The sequence below is a fragment of the Aotus nancymaae genome, unplaced genomic scaffold (genome assembly GCF_030222135.1).
Source record: "Aotus nancymaae isolate 86718 unplaced genomic scaffold, 86718_ANA_hifiasm-v0.15.2.pri h1tg000106l, whole genome shotgun sequence".
In the NCBI taxonomy this organism is placed as follows: Eukaryota; Metazoa; Chordata; class Mammalia; order Primates; family Aotidae; genus Aotus; species Aotus nancymaae.
Genome location: NW_026988521.1, coordinates 2,604,149 through 2,624,385, shown reverse-complemented (window position 1 = coordinate 2,624,385; position 20,237 = coordinate 2,604,149). Strand labels below are relative to the sequence as shown.

The window sequence follows — 20,237 nt, the reverse complement described above, 5'->3', positions numbered from 1 at the left end:
AATACTTCAGGAAGACCACTCAGGCCCAGGGCTCTGCAAACAACTGATGGCAGAAAACCGTGGCTCACCCACACTCCACCCTAGAAAAGGGCGGGTGCCCAGGGTTGGGTTTGCGGCCAATGCACACTGTCCTCAGTGGCCCGGGAGGCCCAGAACTCGGCCGGAAAAGACCCCTACACAGCCCTCAGCTCTCCAGTCAGCCCCGTCTCCTTGTGTCCCCAAACCTCCCTGGGGTGAGGGAGAAGCAAGTTCCCCTCAGGAATGCTGGTCAAGCCGGCGTGTCCCCAACCCCTAGCTCACCCTGGTCCCACGCAGGGCCGCTCCCCAAGTGAATCCCAGAGGTGTACCTGCCCTGCATGTCCCAGTAAGGGTGGTTGTGTGTGTTGGGTGATGTGGTAAGGTGTGCTGGCACGCAGGGGCCCCATCAGATGCCCCTGGGTGCCTCCCCAGGCAGGGTCCTCAGCATCTGATGTCAAACCAGGCTCCACTCTTCCTGCAGGTGAGCCTGAGGGCCAGCTGGGCATCCACATGGAGGTGTGGGACCCAGATGGGACAGGCCTGGCAACCAGGGCCCAGCACCAGACTGCAGGTGTGGGAGTCCCAGGCAGGTTGGAATGGGGGCTCAGAGGCCACCCGGAGCCCACAGTGGGGACTCCCCACACCAGGCCTGGCTGGGTCACAGAGTTTAGGGTCCAGCCAGCTGCTGCCCCTCCCTCTGAGCCTGAAGACCATCCGTCATGTGACAGGGGCAGGCTGGGCCTCCCTTGAACTCACTGTGAGCTGCAGACACTGTTCTGGCCAGGTGAGCGGTGCCCTGTGGGCCAAGGTCCCCACCTCTGGTCTGGCCTCTGGGTGTGCAGGGGCAGCCCCAGACCTCCAGAGTGCCCACTTCTGCTCCTTGCACTTGTCACCTTGTCCTCAAGTCTAACCGGGACTGCTCTGCCTTAGACATGAGCTATTCAAAGTGGCGGGAAGGGCGAGGCCTCTGGAGCAAGGAAAGAAAGTGGAGACCGTGCCCAGCAAGTCCATGAGGCCATTCATGGGATAGAAAGCAACACTGAAACCCAGTGGCCCTATAGTCAACACACACGGGGCCACGGGAAGAAGGAGGCTTAGGCCAGACCACGTGTCAGAGGCCTGAGGCCTGTCTCCTTTGCCAAATGGGGGCTGTTCTGCCAGTACCCCAGCAGGGAGGGTGGGAGAATGCCATGATTTCCAGGGTGGTGCCAGGACCTGTCTTGCCAAGGCTCTGCAGGGAGGGATCTGGGGTTGAGATTGGGAGGCCTAGGAATTGAGGGGTGTCAGGGCCTCGGCTGGGGGGGCAAGCACACACGAGGATGGAAGCAGCTCAGTGTCACTGAGTCCACATTGGGAATGGGGGATCTGAAGGCCAGGGCTCTGCCTGGTGCAAACTGTATGGCCTTGGGTACACTGATGAGCCTCTCTGGGCACCAGCTTCCTTATTTGTACAACGGGAACGATAGAGGAGTTAACATATGTTTAAAAACACAGGGCCTCCCCTGGGTGCAGTGGCGCATACCTATAATCCCAGCACTTTGGGAGGCTGAGGCGGACAGATCACCTGAGGTCAGGAGTTCAAGACCAGCCTGGCCAACATGGTGAAACCTTGTCTCTACTAAAAATACAAAAATTAGCTGGGTGTGGTGGTGGACGCCTGTAATCCCAGCTACTCAGGAGGCTGAGGTGAAGAATCACTTGAACCCGGGAGGTGGAGATTGCAGTGAGCCGAGATCATGCCACTGCACTCCAGCCTGGGCAATAGAGTAAGACTCTGTCTTCAAAAAAACAAAATTGAGTACAGGGGCTCTTCATGGTGCCCTGAGAAATGTGTATAAATGAGTGAAAATAGGGTGAGAGGGATGGAGGGGAACAGCCGAGAGGCCGGTGGCAGAGCCAGGGCCCAGAGGCATCTTGCTGGTAAAGCTGGGAGAGACCCACGCAACGCCACCTGAGTGAAGCGCTGTGGGTCCAGGGTCCAGGTCAATGCCAGGGGCAGCTGGGGGCTGGGTCTCTGGGGAAGGTGAGGAATGGCATGTATTCTGGGGAAGAATGGGGCCGGAGCCTGAAACAGGACGACAGAGCCCAGGGCCGAGGACACGAGAGATGGGGTACAGCTGTTGGGCGTGTGGCTGTCCTGGCCTAACCAGTTGGGGAATCCATGGGAGGCTTTTGCATTGCTCTGTGAACTGCTGGGCCTTCCTGAGGTGCCCGGGGAGCATTCATACAGAACGTCCAGGCTCCTGCTGGCCCCCGGTGTCTGTGTGGACCGGTTTCACCCCACGTCCCCTCCTCTCCTGCTGGCCCCCGGTGTCTGTGTGGACCGGTTTCACCCCACATCTCCTCCTCTCCTGTAGGGAGGCCCTGGCTGGACCAGTCACTTTGCAACTCACAAGGCTTTGGAAGGCAATGCTCACAAATCACTTTTCTAGACAAAGAACAGTAAGAAGCCCATGTCATTCTTCCAAGACATTAGGAGTTTTCTCTCCCTTGTTTTAATCAACCAGTTCCCAATAAGTCATTTCAGCCAGGCCATTACCAATGGCTCATAATCTCCAGGGGCTGCTGGGAGAAATGGGATCCCTTGGCTCTTTCGCTGAAAACACTTCTCTTGTTTTCTTTCTCCAGCGTACTGGAAGCCGGCCAACTCGCCAGTTCCATTAACTTAATGAGGGCTGACAGCCTGCGACAAACGTCCTCATAATCTCCCCGGGATTTAAATGGGGTCCTCCCCAGCCGCCTGCCTACACCCCAACCTTGAAGCTCTTTACCTCAGCCCCTCCCAGGAAAAAGCCGGGACAAAGATGCATTTCTTTGCTAGCTCCTTCCTGGCGGCTGGGTGCAGGCAGCCTCAGACCTTCAGGCCATCTGCCCAGTTTGGGTCACCCGCAGCCCCTGCACCCCACAGCAATTTCTTGGGAGCTAATCATCCCCAAAGCTTGGAGCTGCAGGCAGTGACTGGTTTTGCTGGGCTCTGCTGGTCCCTCCGAGGCTGCACCCTGCTCACCATGAAAACTATCCTCAGCCACGCTCTTCTTTCTGAAACATGCTGAGGCCTAGCATGAGAATCAGTCTGGGGTCCTCTCACACCCTCATCCGAGCCCTCATCTCCCACCCTCCACTTACAGAGAAAGCCCCAAGCTCTCAGCAGGAAATGGACGCCAGTGTCTAGGAGCGGGTGGGGTCCTAGATGGGGCTCTACAGGTAAGGGGAGGCAAGACTGACTGAGCAGCTGCCCAAAGTGGGCATCCGTCCCGTGTTCCACCCCAGGAAACCCTTTCTCCCCATGCGGGGACTTGCGTCTCCATGCAGAGGGCAGCGGGGCCAGCGCAGCTCCAGAGCTGAGAGTCCAAGTTCCCTGCTGGCGGGCACCTCCCTGGCAAACAAGCCATTGGTGCATTCTCCCTCTGAAATGGGGCAGCGACCCTCATTCTGAGAGCAGTGGCTGTCCCCGGGAAGCCCTCAGTAAGCGTTACCATGGTTTTTAAAGAAAAGCAGCTGCAGATGTGCTGTGCCCTTGCAAGGACAGGCAGGCGGGGACTTCAGGGACAGGTCCCCACAGCCAAGGTGTTCAGCCGCCCTGTCCCCTGCACAGAATGCCTCTCCCACCAGCTCAGGGTGAGGGCAAAATGGCACTTGCAGGCCGTGAGGCCTGGCCACCTTTGCCCTCTTCCCCCCAAAGCGTGGCAGACCTCACTCTGGCCCACAGTGGACGCCCACACACGTGCCAAAACGTTTCCTCAGACGCTCTTCAGCAAAGCCGCACTTTCGCACCCGCCACTGCCACCCTGGCACCTCTCTGGGGTGCCTTGTACTTCCCGGTCCTCCCCGCACCCTGAGGGGCCATCTGAGGCAGCACTCGCCCTGGTCACCCCTGTTTTCACCACGAGGCTGTTTGTAGCCAGAGCTTGGGAGTTGAGTTGTGTGGTGTTGGGTTGCATTGTGTTGTGTTGACTTGCGCTGGGCTGTGTTGAGTGTTACTGAGTTGAGGTTACTGGGATGATTTTAGCTTAACTGAGGCAATCTAAACCCAGTTGAGTGGCTTTCGTGTCTGCACTAAGCTAAACCGAGTTGAATTGAGCAGCCCGTTTAGCTGGCATGTGCCAGGTGGTATCTCAGGGCATCCGATAGGATACTTCATGTCTTGATCTGTTCAAGCTGCTCTAACCAAATACCATGGACCTGGTGAATCATACACAGGAATTCATTGTTCTGGAGTCTGGGAAGCACAAGGTCCAGGCGCCAGCAGATTTGGTGTCTGGTAAGGGGTCTGTCTGGCTTCTGGATGTCACCACTTGTGTCTTCACATAGCAGAAGAGGCAAAAAAGGTTCAAACCAGCTCCCTCAGGCCTCTTTTCCAAGGGCACGAATCCTATTCCTGAAGGCTCTGCCCTCATAGCCTAATCACCTCTCAAATGCCCTGTATCCTGATACCATCAGGGATTGCGGGTGACGTTTCGACATAGGGACTTTGGGAAGACACACACACATTCAGACTACAGCGCCTCACTCCTGGAAACAGAGGAAATGTACCGGTTCCTTTCTTTCGGTTCTAGGTTATATCAAAATGAGTTCCCTTTGCTGAATCTGTTTCAGCCACCTATCCCAAGGATCCTCGCAGAATTTCATTGCCAACTAGGAAGGTCTGCTCTGGCTGGCCTGGGCTTGAGGACCAGCACAGGATTGTTCTCCTTTGTGGGTTGCTGATAAGAAAACAATCTCGCACAGACATAAGAACCACCCATGCTTAGTGTCACGTGTGATGCATCAACCCAGAGGGAAGAGAGAATGTGCATTCTCGAAGAACCCTCTCAGCCACAAACTCTGTTTCTGTTGCATTTGGGCCAGGTTGCGGGAAGCCTGGCAGGCCACCCTCGTGGATGTCATTACATGAGGAGTAGGATGCCATACAGTATCTGAGGTGGGGGCGTCACCAGATCATCATTCTGTCTCTTGGAAAGCCCCTCCGGCCGCCACTCTGGGGGATGGGTGGGAGCGGATGAGACTGGAGCCTGAATAGGGAGTTCAGAGGCCTCTGTGTCTGCCCAGGCTGGTGAGGGAAGCCAGCCTCAGCTGCTCTCCTGAGGGTGCCTGCCTGGGTCCCTGAGTTCCCTCCCAGAAAAAGCATGTGCCCTGGGCAGAGCCAGGAAAGCTGGAGATGTCTCAAAGCCTCCCTACCTGCTCTCCGTCCCCTCCCTCTGGAACCTGCCTCTCTCCCCAGCAAAGTACCTGACACCTGGGGAGTGATCTGGGACAATCGTGACACCTTTTAAAGTATAGGCCTCAGTGGCTTTTGGTATATTCACAGAGGTGAGCAGCATCACGACTCTAACTTTAGAGCACTTTCATCCCTGTCAAAAGCTTGCATCCCAGGTACAAAGCCACACTAGGCCTGGTGGAGACAGCTTGTGACTGCTGGAAAGCCTGTGCCTGGGCCTTCTTCTATTTCTTCTTTCATCCACTGGTTTATTCACTTGGCCATTCGAGAAACTTCCCCAGTTTCCCTCTGTCTGAGGCTCACTCCATTACAACACAAGGAAATGAGACATCTGTGGCTGACTCTTTTTTTTTTTTTCAAATCGTATATCTGATAAGGGACATGTATCTAGAATATACAAAGAGGTCTTATAACTCAATAAGACATTGATCCAATTTAAAAATAGGCAAAGGACTTGAACAGACATCTCTCCAAAGAACAGATACAGATGGCAAATGGCACAGGAACATGCACAGGAACGCACGTTCAGCCTCAGCAGTCATTAAGGAGGTTTACACCCAGGAGGATGACTAAAACAAAACAGACAATCCAAGTATTGGCAAGGATGTGGACTGCCAGAGCCAGGCTGGCAGTGCCGTGTATCTGGAGCGGGGGCCTGGAGGGCTGTGCCCATTCCATGTCTGTGTGTTCACATGTGGTGGGCACAAGCAGTGGTGCCAGAAAGAGCCTCTGTTGGGTTTTCTCACCACCCCAGCCTCTCACCTGCAGCCCAGGCATCCTCCAGTGGGTTTTTCAGGGAACCTAACATGATGAGTCTAAAATTTCTATGGCTGAATAAAGAACTGAATAAAAATCACCAAGACCTTGCCAAGAAGATCAAGGAAGGGCCTTGCCTTGCAGATACCAGGATAGAAGAGGTTATAGTAACCAAGGTGCTGCAGTGTGGGCACAAAGGTAGACAATTAGCCCAGTGGACAAGATAGAGAGCCGTGAAGAGACCCACACAAGTGTGGGATGTTGGCGTGTGACCAAGGAGGCGTTGCACGTTGCTGGAATCTATCATCACATCCAGAAGGAAAAAGGTAGACTTGGGCCCCCACCTCACGCAGCCTACAAACACTGACTCCAGGTGGGTCTAGGAATTAAATGTCAAAAGCAAACCTTAAAACTCTTAGTGAACAATATAAGTTTATTAGTATCTTTTATAACTTGGCATAGGGAAATATTTATTTTACAAGACACAGAAGCATTGACTATGAAAGAAAAATATGGTCAATTTGATTCTATAAAATAAGAATCCCTCTTAATCCAAAGGTAAAGGGAAAAGTTGGCAATTGGCGATTGCATTAGTTTCCTGGGACTGCTTTAACGGGTGAACAGCAGCACACATCAGAATAACACACATTTATTATCTTTCACTTCTGTCAATCAGAGGTCCAATCTGGGTCTGATGGGGCTGGAAGGTGTCATTGGGGCTGGAGGATCTAGGGGAGGTTTGTATCCCTGTCTTCTTCAGCTTCCAGAGGTTGTCTGCATTCCTTGGCCTTTGGCCCCTTCCTCTATCTTCAGAGGCATCATGTTGCTGCTCTCTGAAATTTTTTTTTTTTTTTTGGTAATCACAGCTCTCTCTGACCACATCCAGAAGAGAGTCTCCACTGTGGTTGGTGGTGGTGTTGGTGTTGGTGGTGGTGTTGAGATAGGGTCTTGCTCTGTGACCCAGGTTGGAGTGCAGTGCCGCAATCATAGCTCACTGCAGCCTTGAACTCCCTGGCTCAAACGATCCTCCCACCTCAACTTCCTGGGTAGCTGGGACTCCATGCATGTGCCACCACATCTGGCTAATTTTGTTTAATTTTTTTGTAGAGGTAGAGTCTCTCTACATTGCCTAAATTGGTCTTGAACTCTTGGCCTTAAGTGAGCCTCCCATGTTACCCTTGGCCTCCCAAAGCACTGGGATTTATAGGCATGAGCCGCCATGCCTGGCCAGAGTGTCTACTTTTAAAGACTTGTGATTAATTCAGCCCACCTGGACAATCCGATACAATCTCCCCATCTCAGTGTTCATGATCTTAATTACATATACAAAGTCCCTTTTGCCATATAAGGTAACATATTCACAGGTTCTAAGACGTCTTTGGGGAGCCCTTAGTTCTCTGCCTACCAAAGAAATGGATATTCACAATACAATGAATTGACAAAGAACTGGTATACATGTAACTAATACATAACATATATGATGTATTTATAGGGAGGACAGGGATACAGTTGGGCGGGGCTATCAGGGTCCAGCATTTATTTTGTGTTTCGTTTGTTTGTTTTTGTAGAGATGTGGTTTTGCCATGTTTCTCAGGCTGGTCTTGAACTCCTGATCTCAAAGCAGTCTGCCCACCTCAGCCTCCCAAAGTGCTGGAATTACAGGTGTGAGCCGCCATGCCCAGCCACCTAGCACTTACTTTGAATATAGAGTTATTGGGAGCTTTCTACATTGTTTTTAAAAACTAATTATATGACATTATGTATGAAAATTATATACCACAACCAGGAGAGATTTATTCTAGGCAATGCAAGGCTAGTTCAACATTCAAAATTTAATTAATTTGATCTATTATGGGACCTTCGCAACTGGATAAAGAGCATCTTAAAACACACACACACACACACACACACACACACACACAGAGCTAACATTACAACATCACACTTAATGGTGAAAAACAGAATACTTTTCCACTAAAATCAAAAAGAAGGCAAGGTTGTCTGTTCTCACCTCTTCTATTCAACATAGTACTGAAAGTTCAAGCCACTGCAATAAGACAAGAAAAAAAAATGGGACATGTAGATTAGAAAGGAGTATCTAAAACTGTTCCCATTTATGATGACAGAATTATCTATGAAGAAAATCCCAAGGAATCTACAATAAAAATTTCTGGAACTTAGGAGTTCCAAACATTGCAGGATATAAGATCAGCATACAAAAATCACTTGCATTTCTATACACTAACAACGAACCTATGAAAACCAGAATTAGAAACGTAATACCATTTACAATTGCTCCAAAGAAATTAAAAGACTTAGGTATAAATTTAACAAAACATGTAAAGATGTATATACTAAAAATTACAATATGCTGATGAAAGAAATCAAGACCTAAATAAACAGAGAGGCATTCCATGTTCATGAGTTGGAAAACTCAAAGTAGTAAAAATTTCAATTCACCCCAGAATTACCTGTAAATGTATCATAATTCCTAACAAGAATCCTAGCAAGGTTTCTTATGGACATGGACAAACTTGTTCTAAAATCTATATTTTAATCTACATTTAGATCTATTTTAATCTGTTTAAATCTATATTTAAACTATATTATTTTAGTCTATATTTACACATGGTGTAGATTAAAACAATTTTGAAAAAGTGGGAGAAATCATGCTACCAATTTTAAGGATGACTATAGAGTAAGCAATCAATATGGTATGATATTGGTGGAGGAATAAACAGAGCTCAGTAGAAAAGAACAAGGAATCCGGAAATAGACACACATATATGCCTGATTGATTTTAAGACAAAGACGCAAAGTTCAGTGGAAGAAGACTACTCTTCCAACACGTAGTGCTGGAGCAGTTGGTCATTCATAGGCCAAATAAATAAATAAAAGCCCTAACCTAAGTTTCACACTTTATATAAAAATTAACTCAATGCAGACGTTGGACTTAAATATGAAGTGTAAACTATATTTTCCTTTAGAAAAACATGGAGGAGTGAGTAGGATTGAGGACAGGCAAAGAGTTCTCACTCTGGATGCTAAAAGCACAATCCCTTAAAGGAAAATTTATGGACCCCTTTGAAATTAAAAACATTTGTCTTATGAAAGCCCCAGTGAAGGGGATAAAAATGCAAACTGTAGACTTGGAGAAGATACGTGCAAGCCACATACCTGACAACTGACGTCTAGAACATAAAACACTCTCAAAACTCAACTGTAACAAAATCAGCCAGTCTAACTAGAAAACCGGCAACAGACATGAAGAGACATTTCACCAAAGAAAATATATAGATAGGGAAGAAGAACATCAAAAGATGGTCGACTTCATTAGCCAAAAAGGAAATGGAGATTAAAACCCCAGTGAGCAGTCACTACACACCTATCAGAATGGCTAAAATGAAAACTAGTGAGACACCAAATGTTGGCAAGGATGTGGAGAGACAGGATCGCCCATCTGTTGCTGCTGGGAATGTAAAATGGTGCAGCCACTCAGGGAAAATAATGTGGTATTCTTATAAAAGTAAGCATGCAACTACCACATTCCCCGGCAACTAACTCCTGGGCATTTATCCCAAAGAAATGAAGACTCGTATTAATACACAAACCTGTAAATGAAAGTTTACAGAAGCTTTATTCATAATTAGCCGAAAGCTGAGAACAATCTGAGTAGCATTCAACAGGTGAACAGGTAAACGGTGGTGCATCCATACCCGGAAACGCTACCCGGCAGTAGAAAGGAACTCACCATTGGTACAACCCGAGTGGAGCTAATGGGAATTGTGCTGTGGAGAAAAAGCCTCCCCCGAAAGGTCACAGGCTGTGTAGTTCCATGTGGATAACATTCTCAAAGTCCAAGCTGTAGAGGTGGAGATCAGATGCTGGCTCCTGGGGTTAGGGACAGTGAGGGTGGGAGTGACTGTGCAGGAGCAGTAGGGGTGTCTTTATGGTGGGGAGCACTTCGATTCCTTACTGCCGTGGTGATCACTCGAATCTGCCGTGTGAACACAAGGCAGAACCACGCACGCTGTACCAACGTCAGTCTCCTGGTGTTGATCTGGTGCTCTGGCCACGCAACTCGGGTAGAGGGCATACAGGACCTCTTGGTACATTTTTTTTGCAACTTCCTAGGAATCTATAATTGTTTCAGAATAAAAAGAAGCAAAGCAACACACTGGGAGATGCAGGAAACCACACATGTGACGTGCTTGTGTCTGCTGGCATGAGTGCTGGGGAGAGTCTGGAAGGCCTGCAAGGCCCCCAGCTCTGCGAGGTGACATAGGGTGACTTCAGTTTCCCTCTTCATGTCTCCTGGGTCCCCCAGCACCCCGACTTTCCTCTGCCAAAATCCCCACCAGTCTGCCTGCCTTCATCTCCCAAGCCTGGGTGGGTACAGAGGGCAGGGGTCCCCAGGGAAAGTTCCTCCCCAAAGGCACTGTGATGACTTAGAGAACACCCCAAGCTCGGGCCTTTGAAAACAGCCAGCTAGAGCCTACCCCTGCTCCCATGACACCCCCTCCCAGGCCTGCATGAGAGCCTCATCTCCTGGGTATAAAGGCTGGTGAGATAGCTGGGGCTGGGTCAGGCTTGGGGAATCCTCAGGCCTTGACCTGGGACGCTTCTGTCCTCCGTGGACAGTCCTGTGTCTCCTGGGAAACACAGGTGTGGGACTTCACCGGGCAGGAGGGAGTTGCAAGAAACAGCACTCCAGCACGTGGGAAGGAAGGGAGAGCGCTCTGACTTCCTTGTTTTCTTTCCATCTCTGCTCCCAGGCAAAGCTGATAAAGTCTTCCTTATTCCAGAGTTAGAGGCTGCTGCAGACAGGGCCAAGAGCTTGTCCAGGCAGGATGGGTACAAGGAGCTTGCATCTGATTTAACTCTCTGGCTGGGGAAGAGGGGGACAGAGGTCCTGGGAAGGGCTGAAGGCTCGGGACACAGGTGAGGCCAGCCCCTCCTCCACATTGGGCATCTCCTAGCCCAGCCCCAGCCTGAGCTGTGCTGGGCCCAAACTCCAGGACTCCCTGGAGTCACATCCAGCCCCCCACACTTCAGCCCCCCACCCCAGGCCTCAGGATCTGCTTGGACGGAGGCCAGGCCCCCGAGCTGCTGGGAATCTGTTCTACAGGTGGCGAGGTCAGCCCGCCGTGGGCAGCTCAGTCCGGGAAACTTCCTGCGTCTGCTTTCCCACAGTGTCCCTCGATGGCCCCCAGTGACGTGTGTTGAATGTGGCGCTGGCCCCTTGGGCAGCCCAGCAGCCCCCACCCCCAACCCAGCCCAGCCTGGGCAGCACTGGGGGCTCCCGGCTTTGAATTTGACCTATCCAGAAACAACGGGTCCTTCAGTGGGCTCAGCCCCTGAGACCACTCAGCCTGGGCTGTGTGCCCAGCGGCACTTCATGTACGTGGACGAGGCGGGTGGGCAGGCAGGCGTGGAGGAGCTAATGGGTAATTTAGGCGGCGCATTAACAAATGAACCAGCGGATGGGGGGCAGGGAGCTCATCTCATTAATCCACAAGGTATTAACAATAACTTGTTCATTAATGAATGAACAAGTGAGATACAGGTCAGTGGGTGCATGAACGAGTGAGGAGATGAATGAAGCAGGGCTTTTCTCAGCAGCCGACCCATGGCCAAAGCCCCGCCGGGCAGCACTGCGCTTCCTCCTCTCCCAAGCCGGGCAGCGCGGGCAGGCAGGGGGAGCATGTGGGTCCCTCCTCCCTTCAACAGGTGAGGAAGCCACAGGCCTGAAGGGTGGCCCAGCCCAGGCAGGAGGGCGCCAGCCCGGGCCCCTTGGTCCCTTCCTGTAACCAAGGTCCAGGAGTCACTTCCTTCAGGGTCCAGTGAGCCCAAAGCCTGTGCCCTTCCCCCCGTCTGTTACCAGCTCGCTCCTGCATCAGCGCTACTGACATGGGAACGGTTTCCCTGTGACCCTCGCAGGGCGTGTGATGGGGGTGCAGCTCGCTTCTTCGGGGCCGCTACTCAAACCTCTAGGGGAGCACATGGTTGGGCAGGTCGTGGGCTCCAACCTCATGGCAGCGTCAAGGGGTGAATGTTTCCACCGGAAGCCCCGTGGGCATGTGGTGCGGGGTGACGTGACGCCGTCTGTAGACAGCTTGCGTTAGTTCAGTTAGACCCCCTGCCTTACCGCAAGGACACAGGGCTTTCTGTATCCCGGGGTTCTTGCCTTGGTGTACCGGAAGAATCGGATCACACGTGAACTTGGAGAACGAGTGCAAGGTTTTACTGAGGGGAAGTCGCTCTCGGCAGATGGGGGAGCCAGGAGGGACATGGAGTGGGAAGGTGGTTTTGCCTGGAGTCAGGCCACTCAGGCCATCCGCCCCAGCCAAACCCTGCATCAGTGGCCTGTCGGGGCCTGTCGTCAGTTGGCTCTTACACTGCTGTGTTCCTCCTGACCTCCCCTCGATGCCCAGCTGCTTGTGTGTCTGCCTGCTAGGTCACGAGAGTTTTATAGGCACGGGATGGGGGCATGGCAGGCCAGGGTGTTCTTGGGAAAGGCAACATTTGTGCAGAAAAACAGAAGTGCCTGTCCTCACCTAGGTCCGTGGGCATAGGCTCGAAGGTGGAACCCTAGCCAGGGACCTGCCCTTCTCCCCCAAGCACTTGCCTGCCCGTCTTCCGTGTCACTACCGGGAAAGGTCACTCGGCCCCTTCCCAGGCCTCACCCAGCAGAGAGAGACCATCCCTCCAAAGGAGCAAACCGGGCCCTTCCCTCCAAGACCACAGGGTCAACTGTGTTCAGGAAGAAAGCCAGGTAGCCAGGGCTGTCACCAGAGCAGAGCTGGGGCCCCAGCCCCACGCCCTCAGCCCTGGCCAGCTGCAGGCCCAGCCGGACTGTGCTTGTGAAGGCTCCGGCTTGTTCCGTGGAGCTGGCAGGAGGTGAGACCTGTGGCAGCTTCTAGCGGCCTGTGGAGCAGTCGCTGGGCACGGTCCTCTGTGCAGAGCAGGATGTGAGGAGCCCTGAGTGTTCTCACCGGATGTGGGGCCACATCTAGACTTGGCAGTCACGGCCAGTGGGGGACCCCTCACAGCCCTTCGTCTAGGGCTCCCCATTCCCTGCCTGCTCCCAGGTCGTTTGGGGTGATGGAAAGAGGCCAGGACATGAGGCCAGGATGACAGTTCCTCTCCTATGTCAGGCCCGGGAGGGGGCCTTCGTGAGACCGTCACAGAGATTTGTCAGACCGTTTTCTGTCACGGTTCATACCGTTGGTGCTCCGTGAAAGACGTCTCTGCCCACCCCAAGTTGGGAAAATACTCTTCCTTTGACAGGCCCAATCACCTCTGCCCCATGGTTAGGCCTGTGACTCTACCTGAGTTAACTTTGTGACTGGTGCGTGGTAAGGATTATAGTTTGTACATTTTCACATATGTATCCAAATCATTCCAGCACCGTGTATTGAGAACATCTTCCACCAGCTCAATGGCAAAGGCGTCTTTTCTAGGAACCGGTGGCCACGGGAGTGTTTGTGTCTAATGTCCTATCCCAGGGGTCCCCAGGCCACAGACCACTACCCATCCACAGACCGTTAGGAACCAGGCTGTGCAGCAGGAGGTGAGCAGTGGGCAAGCGAGCATTATCACCTGAGCTCTGCCCGCTGCCAGGTCAGCGGCGGCATTTGATTCTCACAGGAGCGCAAACCCTGCTGTGAACTGCACATTCGAGGGATCTAGGCTGTGATATCCTTATGAGAATCTAACGCTTGATTATGTGAACTGGGACAGCTTCATCCTGAAGCAATCTCTCCCCACCCCATGCCATCCCTGTCCATGGAAAAACTGTCTTCCACAAAACTGGTCCCTGGTGCCAAAGAGGTTGGGGACTGCCGCCGTATTCTGTGCCCTCCCCACATGCTCTGACTCAAGCCCTGTGGCTTCACAGAACCCTGGGAGTGTCAGACCTCTGACTTTGTTGTTCTTCAAGATGGTCTTAGCTGTTCTTGGCCCTTCACATTGTTAGGAATATTTTAGAATCGGCTCCTCAATTCCCAAAGAAAAATAAATAAATAAACAAAAAGCACTCTGATATTGATGGGAATCATATTTAATCCATACCTCAATTTTCAGAAAATTAAAATCTTATAAATACTGAGTATTCTTATACATGAACATCCTATATCCCAAGTCAAGTTAGTTCTTCTTTATCTGCACCTCTAATGCTCAGTGCTTTTCTGTGTAGTGGTCTTACACATCTTTAAATAGATTTATTTTAGAGCTGGGCACTATGGCTCACACCTGTAATACCAACTACTTGGGAGGCTGAGGCAAAAGGATCACTTGAGCCGAGGAGTTTGAAACCAGCCTGGCCAAAATAGCAAGACCCCATCTTAGGGAAAAAAAAAAAAAAAAAAAAAAGATTGTAAAAGGAAGACGGTTACAAAGAAACAAATTTTTTAAAAAAGATTTATTCCTGAGTTTATAGTCAAGTTTATGGTTATTGGTGCTATTATAATTGACATCCTTTTATTTTCTAAATGTTGGGTTACTAGCATATAGAAATATACATATATATTTTAGAGGTGGGGGCTCTGTACTCCAGGCTCATGGCTTACAGCAGCCTTGAGCTCCTGGGCTCAAGCAGTCTGCCCATCTCAGCCTCCTGAGTAGCTAGAACCACAGGTACACACCATCAAGCCTAGCTATTTTTTTAATTTATTTTTTTCTACAGATGGGGTCTCACTATGTTGCCCAGGCTGATCTCAAACGCCTAGGGTCAAGTGATCCTCCCACCCCAGCCTCCCAAAGCACTGGGATTACAGATGTGAGCCACTCTGCAAGGCCTAGGAATATAATTATTATATATCATCCTTAAAACCAGTGTTCTTGCCAAATTCATGTATTAATTCCAACAGCTTATCTGTGGATTCTTAGGAATTTTTTTACATATATGGTTATGTCATTTGCAAATAATGACAGTTTCATTTTTTTCTGTCCAATCCTTATACCTTTTATCTCCTTTTTCCTACCGTTTTAACATACCGGTTGGGACTTTGTAGACACTGTGAAATAGAAGCTATGACACCCTTGCCTTGCTCCCTGTGTCAGAAGGAAAGTGTATCACATTTCACTATTAAGTATGATGTCTGCTTAGGGTTTGAGAGGTTTTTTTTGTTTTAGTTTTTTTTTAGGTAATGGAATTTCTATTCCTAGTTTGCTAAGAGTTGTGTTTTTAATTATGAAGGAACTCGGGTTTTATCAAATGCTTTTCTACAGTCTGTTGTGTGGATTCTGTTTTTTCTTATTTATTCTGTTGATGTGGTGAGTTACGTTGCTTGGTCCTTAGAGGGTAAACTGAAGCTGCACAAGTGCATTAGACCACACTGGGTCATGTGTTTGGGCACAGTGCTGTATGCAGCTTGCTGCTGGTGGTGAAGATATTTGCACACATGTTCACAAGAGAGATTAACCTGTGATTTTTTTTCTTTCTTGAAATATCCTTGTCAGATTTTGATACCAAGGTTATGCCACCTTTTATGAAAAGATTTGCGTAAAATTGACATTATCTCTTCCTTAAATATTTGGAAGAATTCACTGGTGATGTCATCTAGGTACAGAGTTTTCTTTGCCAGAAAGTCATTAAAATTCCAAATCTAACTTATTTAATGAATATTGAGCAATTTGTACAGTTGCCTTTGTGTCTGCTTTTACGCATTGTGTTTTTAAAAGAATTTGCATATTTTATCTAAGTCATCAAAAGTATTTTTGTTTGTAACGTCCTCTGAATAAATGTTTCAGCACCTCTAGCTCTGTCTTTAACTCCTGATGGCGGTCATTTGCCTCCCCTCCCCCACCTGATCAGTCTTCCCAAAACTACGTCTTTTTATTAGTCTCTTCTGAGAATCAAGTTTTGGCTTTGTTGACTTTCCTTAAATCATGTTCATTTTTTATCTCATTGACTGTGCTCTTTATCTCTTTCCTCCTACTTTCTTTGGGTGTAATTTGCCATTTTTTTAACTGCTTGAAATGGATTTCAGCCTTTTTTCTGCTCTGAGATGTCCATTTAAAGCCACAGGGTTCACTCTCTTCACTTATTTCACTGTCCTTTCAGTACTTATTTAGCTATGAGTTTTAATATGTTACATTTTTATTACCATTTAATTTAAATTGTTGTTTGATTCTCATTATATTTTTTTCTTTGACCCCTGGGTTATTTAGATTGTTTAATTTCCAAAATATATGGAGATTCCCTAGCTATCTCTTTTAATGGGTTTCTAGTTTAATCGTACTGTAGTCAGAGAGTATAATAAACATGATTTGTTTTCTTTGAAATGTGTCGGAACTTGCTTCTGAAGTCTCGCATATGGTCTCTTTTGGTGCATGTCCTGCGTGCACCAGGGAAGCTTATGTAGTCTTCAGTAGTAGGGGGTGGTGTTCTGTGTTTGTCAAGTTGCTAATCAGGCAGTTCAAATTTGTACCCTGGTTGTGGATTTTCTCTTTTATCTTTCAGTTCTGCCAGTTTGCTTTATATATTTTAAGGTTGTGTTTTTAGGTGCATACAAATTTAGAATTGATATCGTCCTGCTGAACTGACACTTTTATAATTATGACATATTCTTCTTTATCTCTAGTAATATTTAAGGTCTGTTCTAATATTGATTTTCCTTTGCCTGTTTTCATTTGGTTATACGATGACCTATCTTTTTCTGTCCTTTCCCATCATTTTTTTTTTTGCATCTTTATATTTTAAAGTGAATGTATATAGTTGTTTTTAATCCTGACAATCTTAATCTTTTAATTGAAATATTAATCCATTTATAATGCATGCAATCTGCCATCTTCTGTTTCTTTTTCATTTGTTTCATCTCTTCCTTTAAGTCTATTTGCTTTTCAAGCTCCAAGCTGGCTGTTTTCTTCTGGTTCACAGCTATTCCTTTCTACTCTATCACCCTGCTATCCAACTCACCTATTGCATTCTTCATTTTCAGTATGGTTCTTACTTTTCTGGAATTATATATATATAATTCCAGAATATATATATATAATTTCAGAATATATATATAATGTGAATAAATATATATATTATATATTATTATATATTATATATAGTCACATTATAGATATAATTATATAATATATATAATTCCAGAATGTATAAATGTAAATAAATATATATAATATATATTATTATATATTATATATATTCACATTATAGATATAATTATATGTATATTATATATATAATTCCAGAATATATATATAATGTGAATAAATAAATATATATATATATATATATAATGTGAAATTTATATATAAATTTTATTACTCTGGTAAAATGTTCTATCTTTTCATCTGTTTCTTTGAACCTGTTTATCACGGTTATTTTGAAGTCTTCATCTAAATATTCTGAAGCAAAGCACAATCATTTATTGGCTCACAAGTCTATGGGTCACCAATCTGGGCTGCCTAGTCGGATGGTCTCACTTGGATTCGTCTACATGGCAGCGCTTGGATGGTGGTGAGGGGGTAGCTGAGTGGTCTCCGTCATCCTTACACGTCTGGAGCCATTGGGCTGTCAGCTAGTGTCTCTCAGCTCTCCTTCACATGGCTCTTCCAGCCGGCTAGCTCAGACATGTCCACGAGGCAGCAGAATTCTAAAAAAGGTGAGAGTAGATACCACAAGGTCCATGAGGCTGAGCCTCAGAAGACACGATCATTTCCACCATGGTGGACACAGATTCCAGCCTGCAGTGGGAGGAACTACAATGAATTCGCGCCCATCTTGAATTCATCAGTCTGCCCTCTGGCCATAACTTTCACATTCTACCCAATGCAAAATTCACTCACCGCCCTTCCCGCAGGACATCTAAAAGTCTCTCCCAATTACAAATGGCATCATGCTCAAAGTCCAACATCTTGTGATCTGCCTCTTCAGTGCCTGGTCCCAAAATTAACGCCATGTTTTAGGATATTGATATGACATTACCTTATTTCTTAGTCCTTATTTCTGTATCAGTTACCTATTATTGCATAGCAAACCAGACCTTAATTTAGTGGCTTAAAATATTTTCTTTGGGCTGGGCACAGTGGCTCATGCCTGTAATCCCAGTTCTTTGGGAGGCCAAGGCAGGCAGATCACAAGGTCAAGAGATAGAGACCATCCTGACCAACATGGTGAAGCCCTGTCTCTACTAAAAATTCAAAAATTAGCCAGGTGTGATGGTGCGCACCTGTAGTCCCAGCTACTTGGGAGGCTGAGCAGGAGAATCGCTTGAACCCAGGAGGCAGAGGTTGCAGTGAGCCGAGATTGTGCCACTGCATTCCAGCCTGGTGACAGAGTGAAACTCCTCAAAAAAAAAAAAAAAATATATATATATATATATATATATATATATTCTATATTAAATATATAGAATATATATAAATATATATATATGTTCTATATTAAATAATATAGAATATATATAAATATATATATATTTATATATATATATTTTTTTTCTGTTGCTGCTGGCTGTTGGCTGGGTCATCTCTGTTCTCCATGTGGCCTCTCTAGCCAGCATACTTGTTTGCAGGGCCACATTCCAAAAGCACATTAATTATACACTGTGTAAGTTCCCCAGTACTCTCATCACATAAAGTCACAAGGTCAGCCCAAATTCAATTAATAGGAAAACAGACTCCATCTCTTAATGGACTGTTGAAAGTACCACACCTTTAGATCTGTTTGTGTGGTCTGTCTTTTCCCTTGGCTTTTAGTCTTTTGTGTATAAAAAATTGTGAAATCTCAAGGATATTATCTCCCTACAGATAATTTAATTTTCTTCTGGTCTGCACAAAGCACCTTAGTCCAGTAAGGGATTGAGACAGCGTGGGGTTAGTGCGATGCTAAGTTGGCACTGCTTAGTTTCCAGGGCTGCCTTCTAGATAGCTTCAAACCCCAAAGCTTCTCTTCCCAGCGCCATGAGTCTACTGAGTACTCTCCTTAGCTTTTACTCCCTCGGCAACTGCTTTTTGCTCAGTTTCTGTGAATCTCACCGACCTGTGTGGCTTAGGAACTCACAAGTGTTTCCAGAGGAAGTTGTGAAAAGGTCTATCACTACTCTCTGGTCCCCTGCTGACCAGAATCTTGTTCCCTCACGTCCTGGGTGTCCTGTGGCCCGGGACTCCATGTTTTCATCACCAGTCCACTAGCCCTGTTCAGTGTCCATGCCTCTCCACAGATGGATAAGTGTGCTGGCGAGGAAGTGCTCAGATGCAGGCTCAGTCCGGCCCATTTCCTTTCTACGTGGGATCTTCACCTTTCACGGCCCTCTTGGTCTCCAGATCCTCACGCAGCTGTTCCTCACTGTTGGCATCACTTAGTCTCACAGTCCCTGGCGTTTCCATCAGGAGGGCCAGGCAGGCGTGAGCTCCGGGAGGAGTCTCCTGCCGCTTCCGTGGTGCTGGGTTTTCTTCCAGTCTTTTTTCTATGCACACACATCATCCCCCTTGTTTTCTTTAGTGACGGTGTTTCTAAAAGGATCTTTATTTCTAGAAGAAACTTTAGGAGGCAAAACAATGCAGCCCCCTTAACAGAGCGGCTCTGGGGTGACTTTCCCTTGTTAATTTGTCCTGCACCCCTGCTTTCCCGTGTGCTTGCTGTTGTGGGGCCACAGAGCACACAGCAGCTGACAGGGGCTGTGGGCATCACCAGCATCACCCTCCTCCTTTTTTTTTAGAGTCACTATAATAGGTATGCATAAGCAGCAAGTACCCTCTTATCCCATTTTGCTGACAAGGAGCCTGAAGGCCCAAGCGTGACTGCCATGTGTTAGCAGCACAGCCATTGCCAACCCAGGGCCCTGACTCCTACCTGACCCCCTTCTGAATGAGGGTCAAGGCAACGGTCCCCTTCCCACTCACAGGTGACATGAAACCTTTCACCTTGTAAAGCCTCTTGCCCCAGCCTCCCCTCGAGCCCACACCAGGACACAGCTTGAGTATCTCCAGCCCGTGGGGTTGAACGCTGTCCTTGTTTCTGGAAGGATCCAGTCTGCGTGCTCCTCAGGCAGTGCAGGGGCAGGGAGGGGACCAGCATGGGGTGGCCGCTAACGATCTCCTCTCCTCTTCCCACTGCAGGCTGCGGGAACACCATCGGGCCACCATTAAGGTCATTCGGCGCATGCAGTACTTTGTGGCCAAGAAGAAATTCCAGGTGAGCCCTGCGCTGAGCCCTCCAGCCCTCGGCCTGCCCCTGCCATCTGCTGCAGCTGCCCACACCCCTCCTGGCTTCTCTCCTGCCTGCAGT

The 20,237-nt window shown here is 48.2% G+C and overlaps 1 protein-coding gene across 2 annotated transcripts in view; it reads left to right on the top strand.

Annotated features, from left to right (window-relative positions):
* KCNQ1 (potassium voltage-gated channel subfamily Q member 1) overlaps window positions 1-20,237 on the top strand; it is a 388,699-nt gene that overhangs the window by 288,684 nt on the left and 79,778 nt on the right. For both annotated transcript variants that reach the window (XM_021676961.2, XM_021676962.2), the window contains exon 12: window positions 20,069-20,144. In XM_021676961.2, the coding sequence (XP_021532636.1) occupies window positions 20,069-20,144 (76 nt within the window). The remainder of the gene's footprint in view (window positions 1-20,068; window positions 20,145-20,237) is intronic.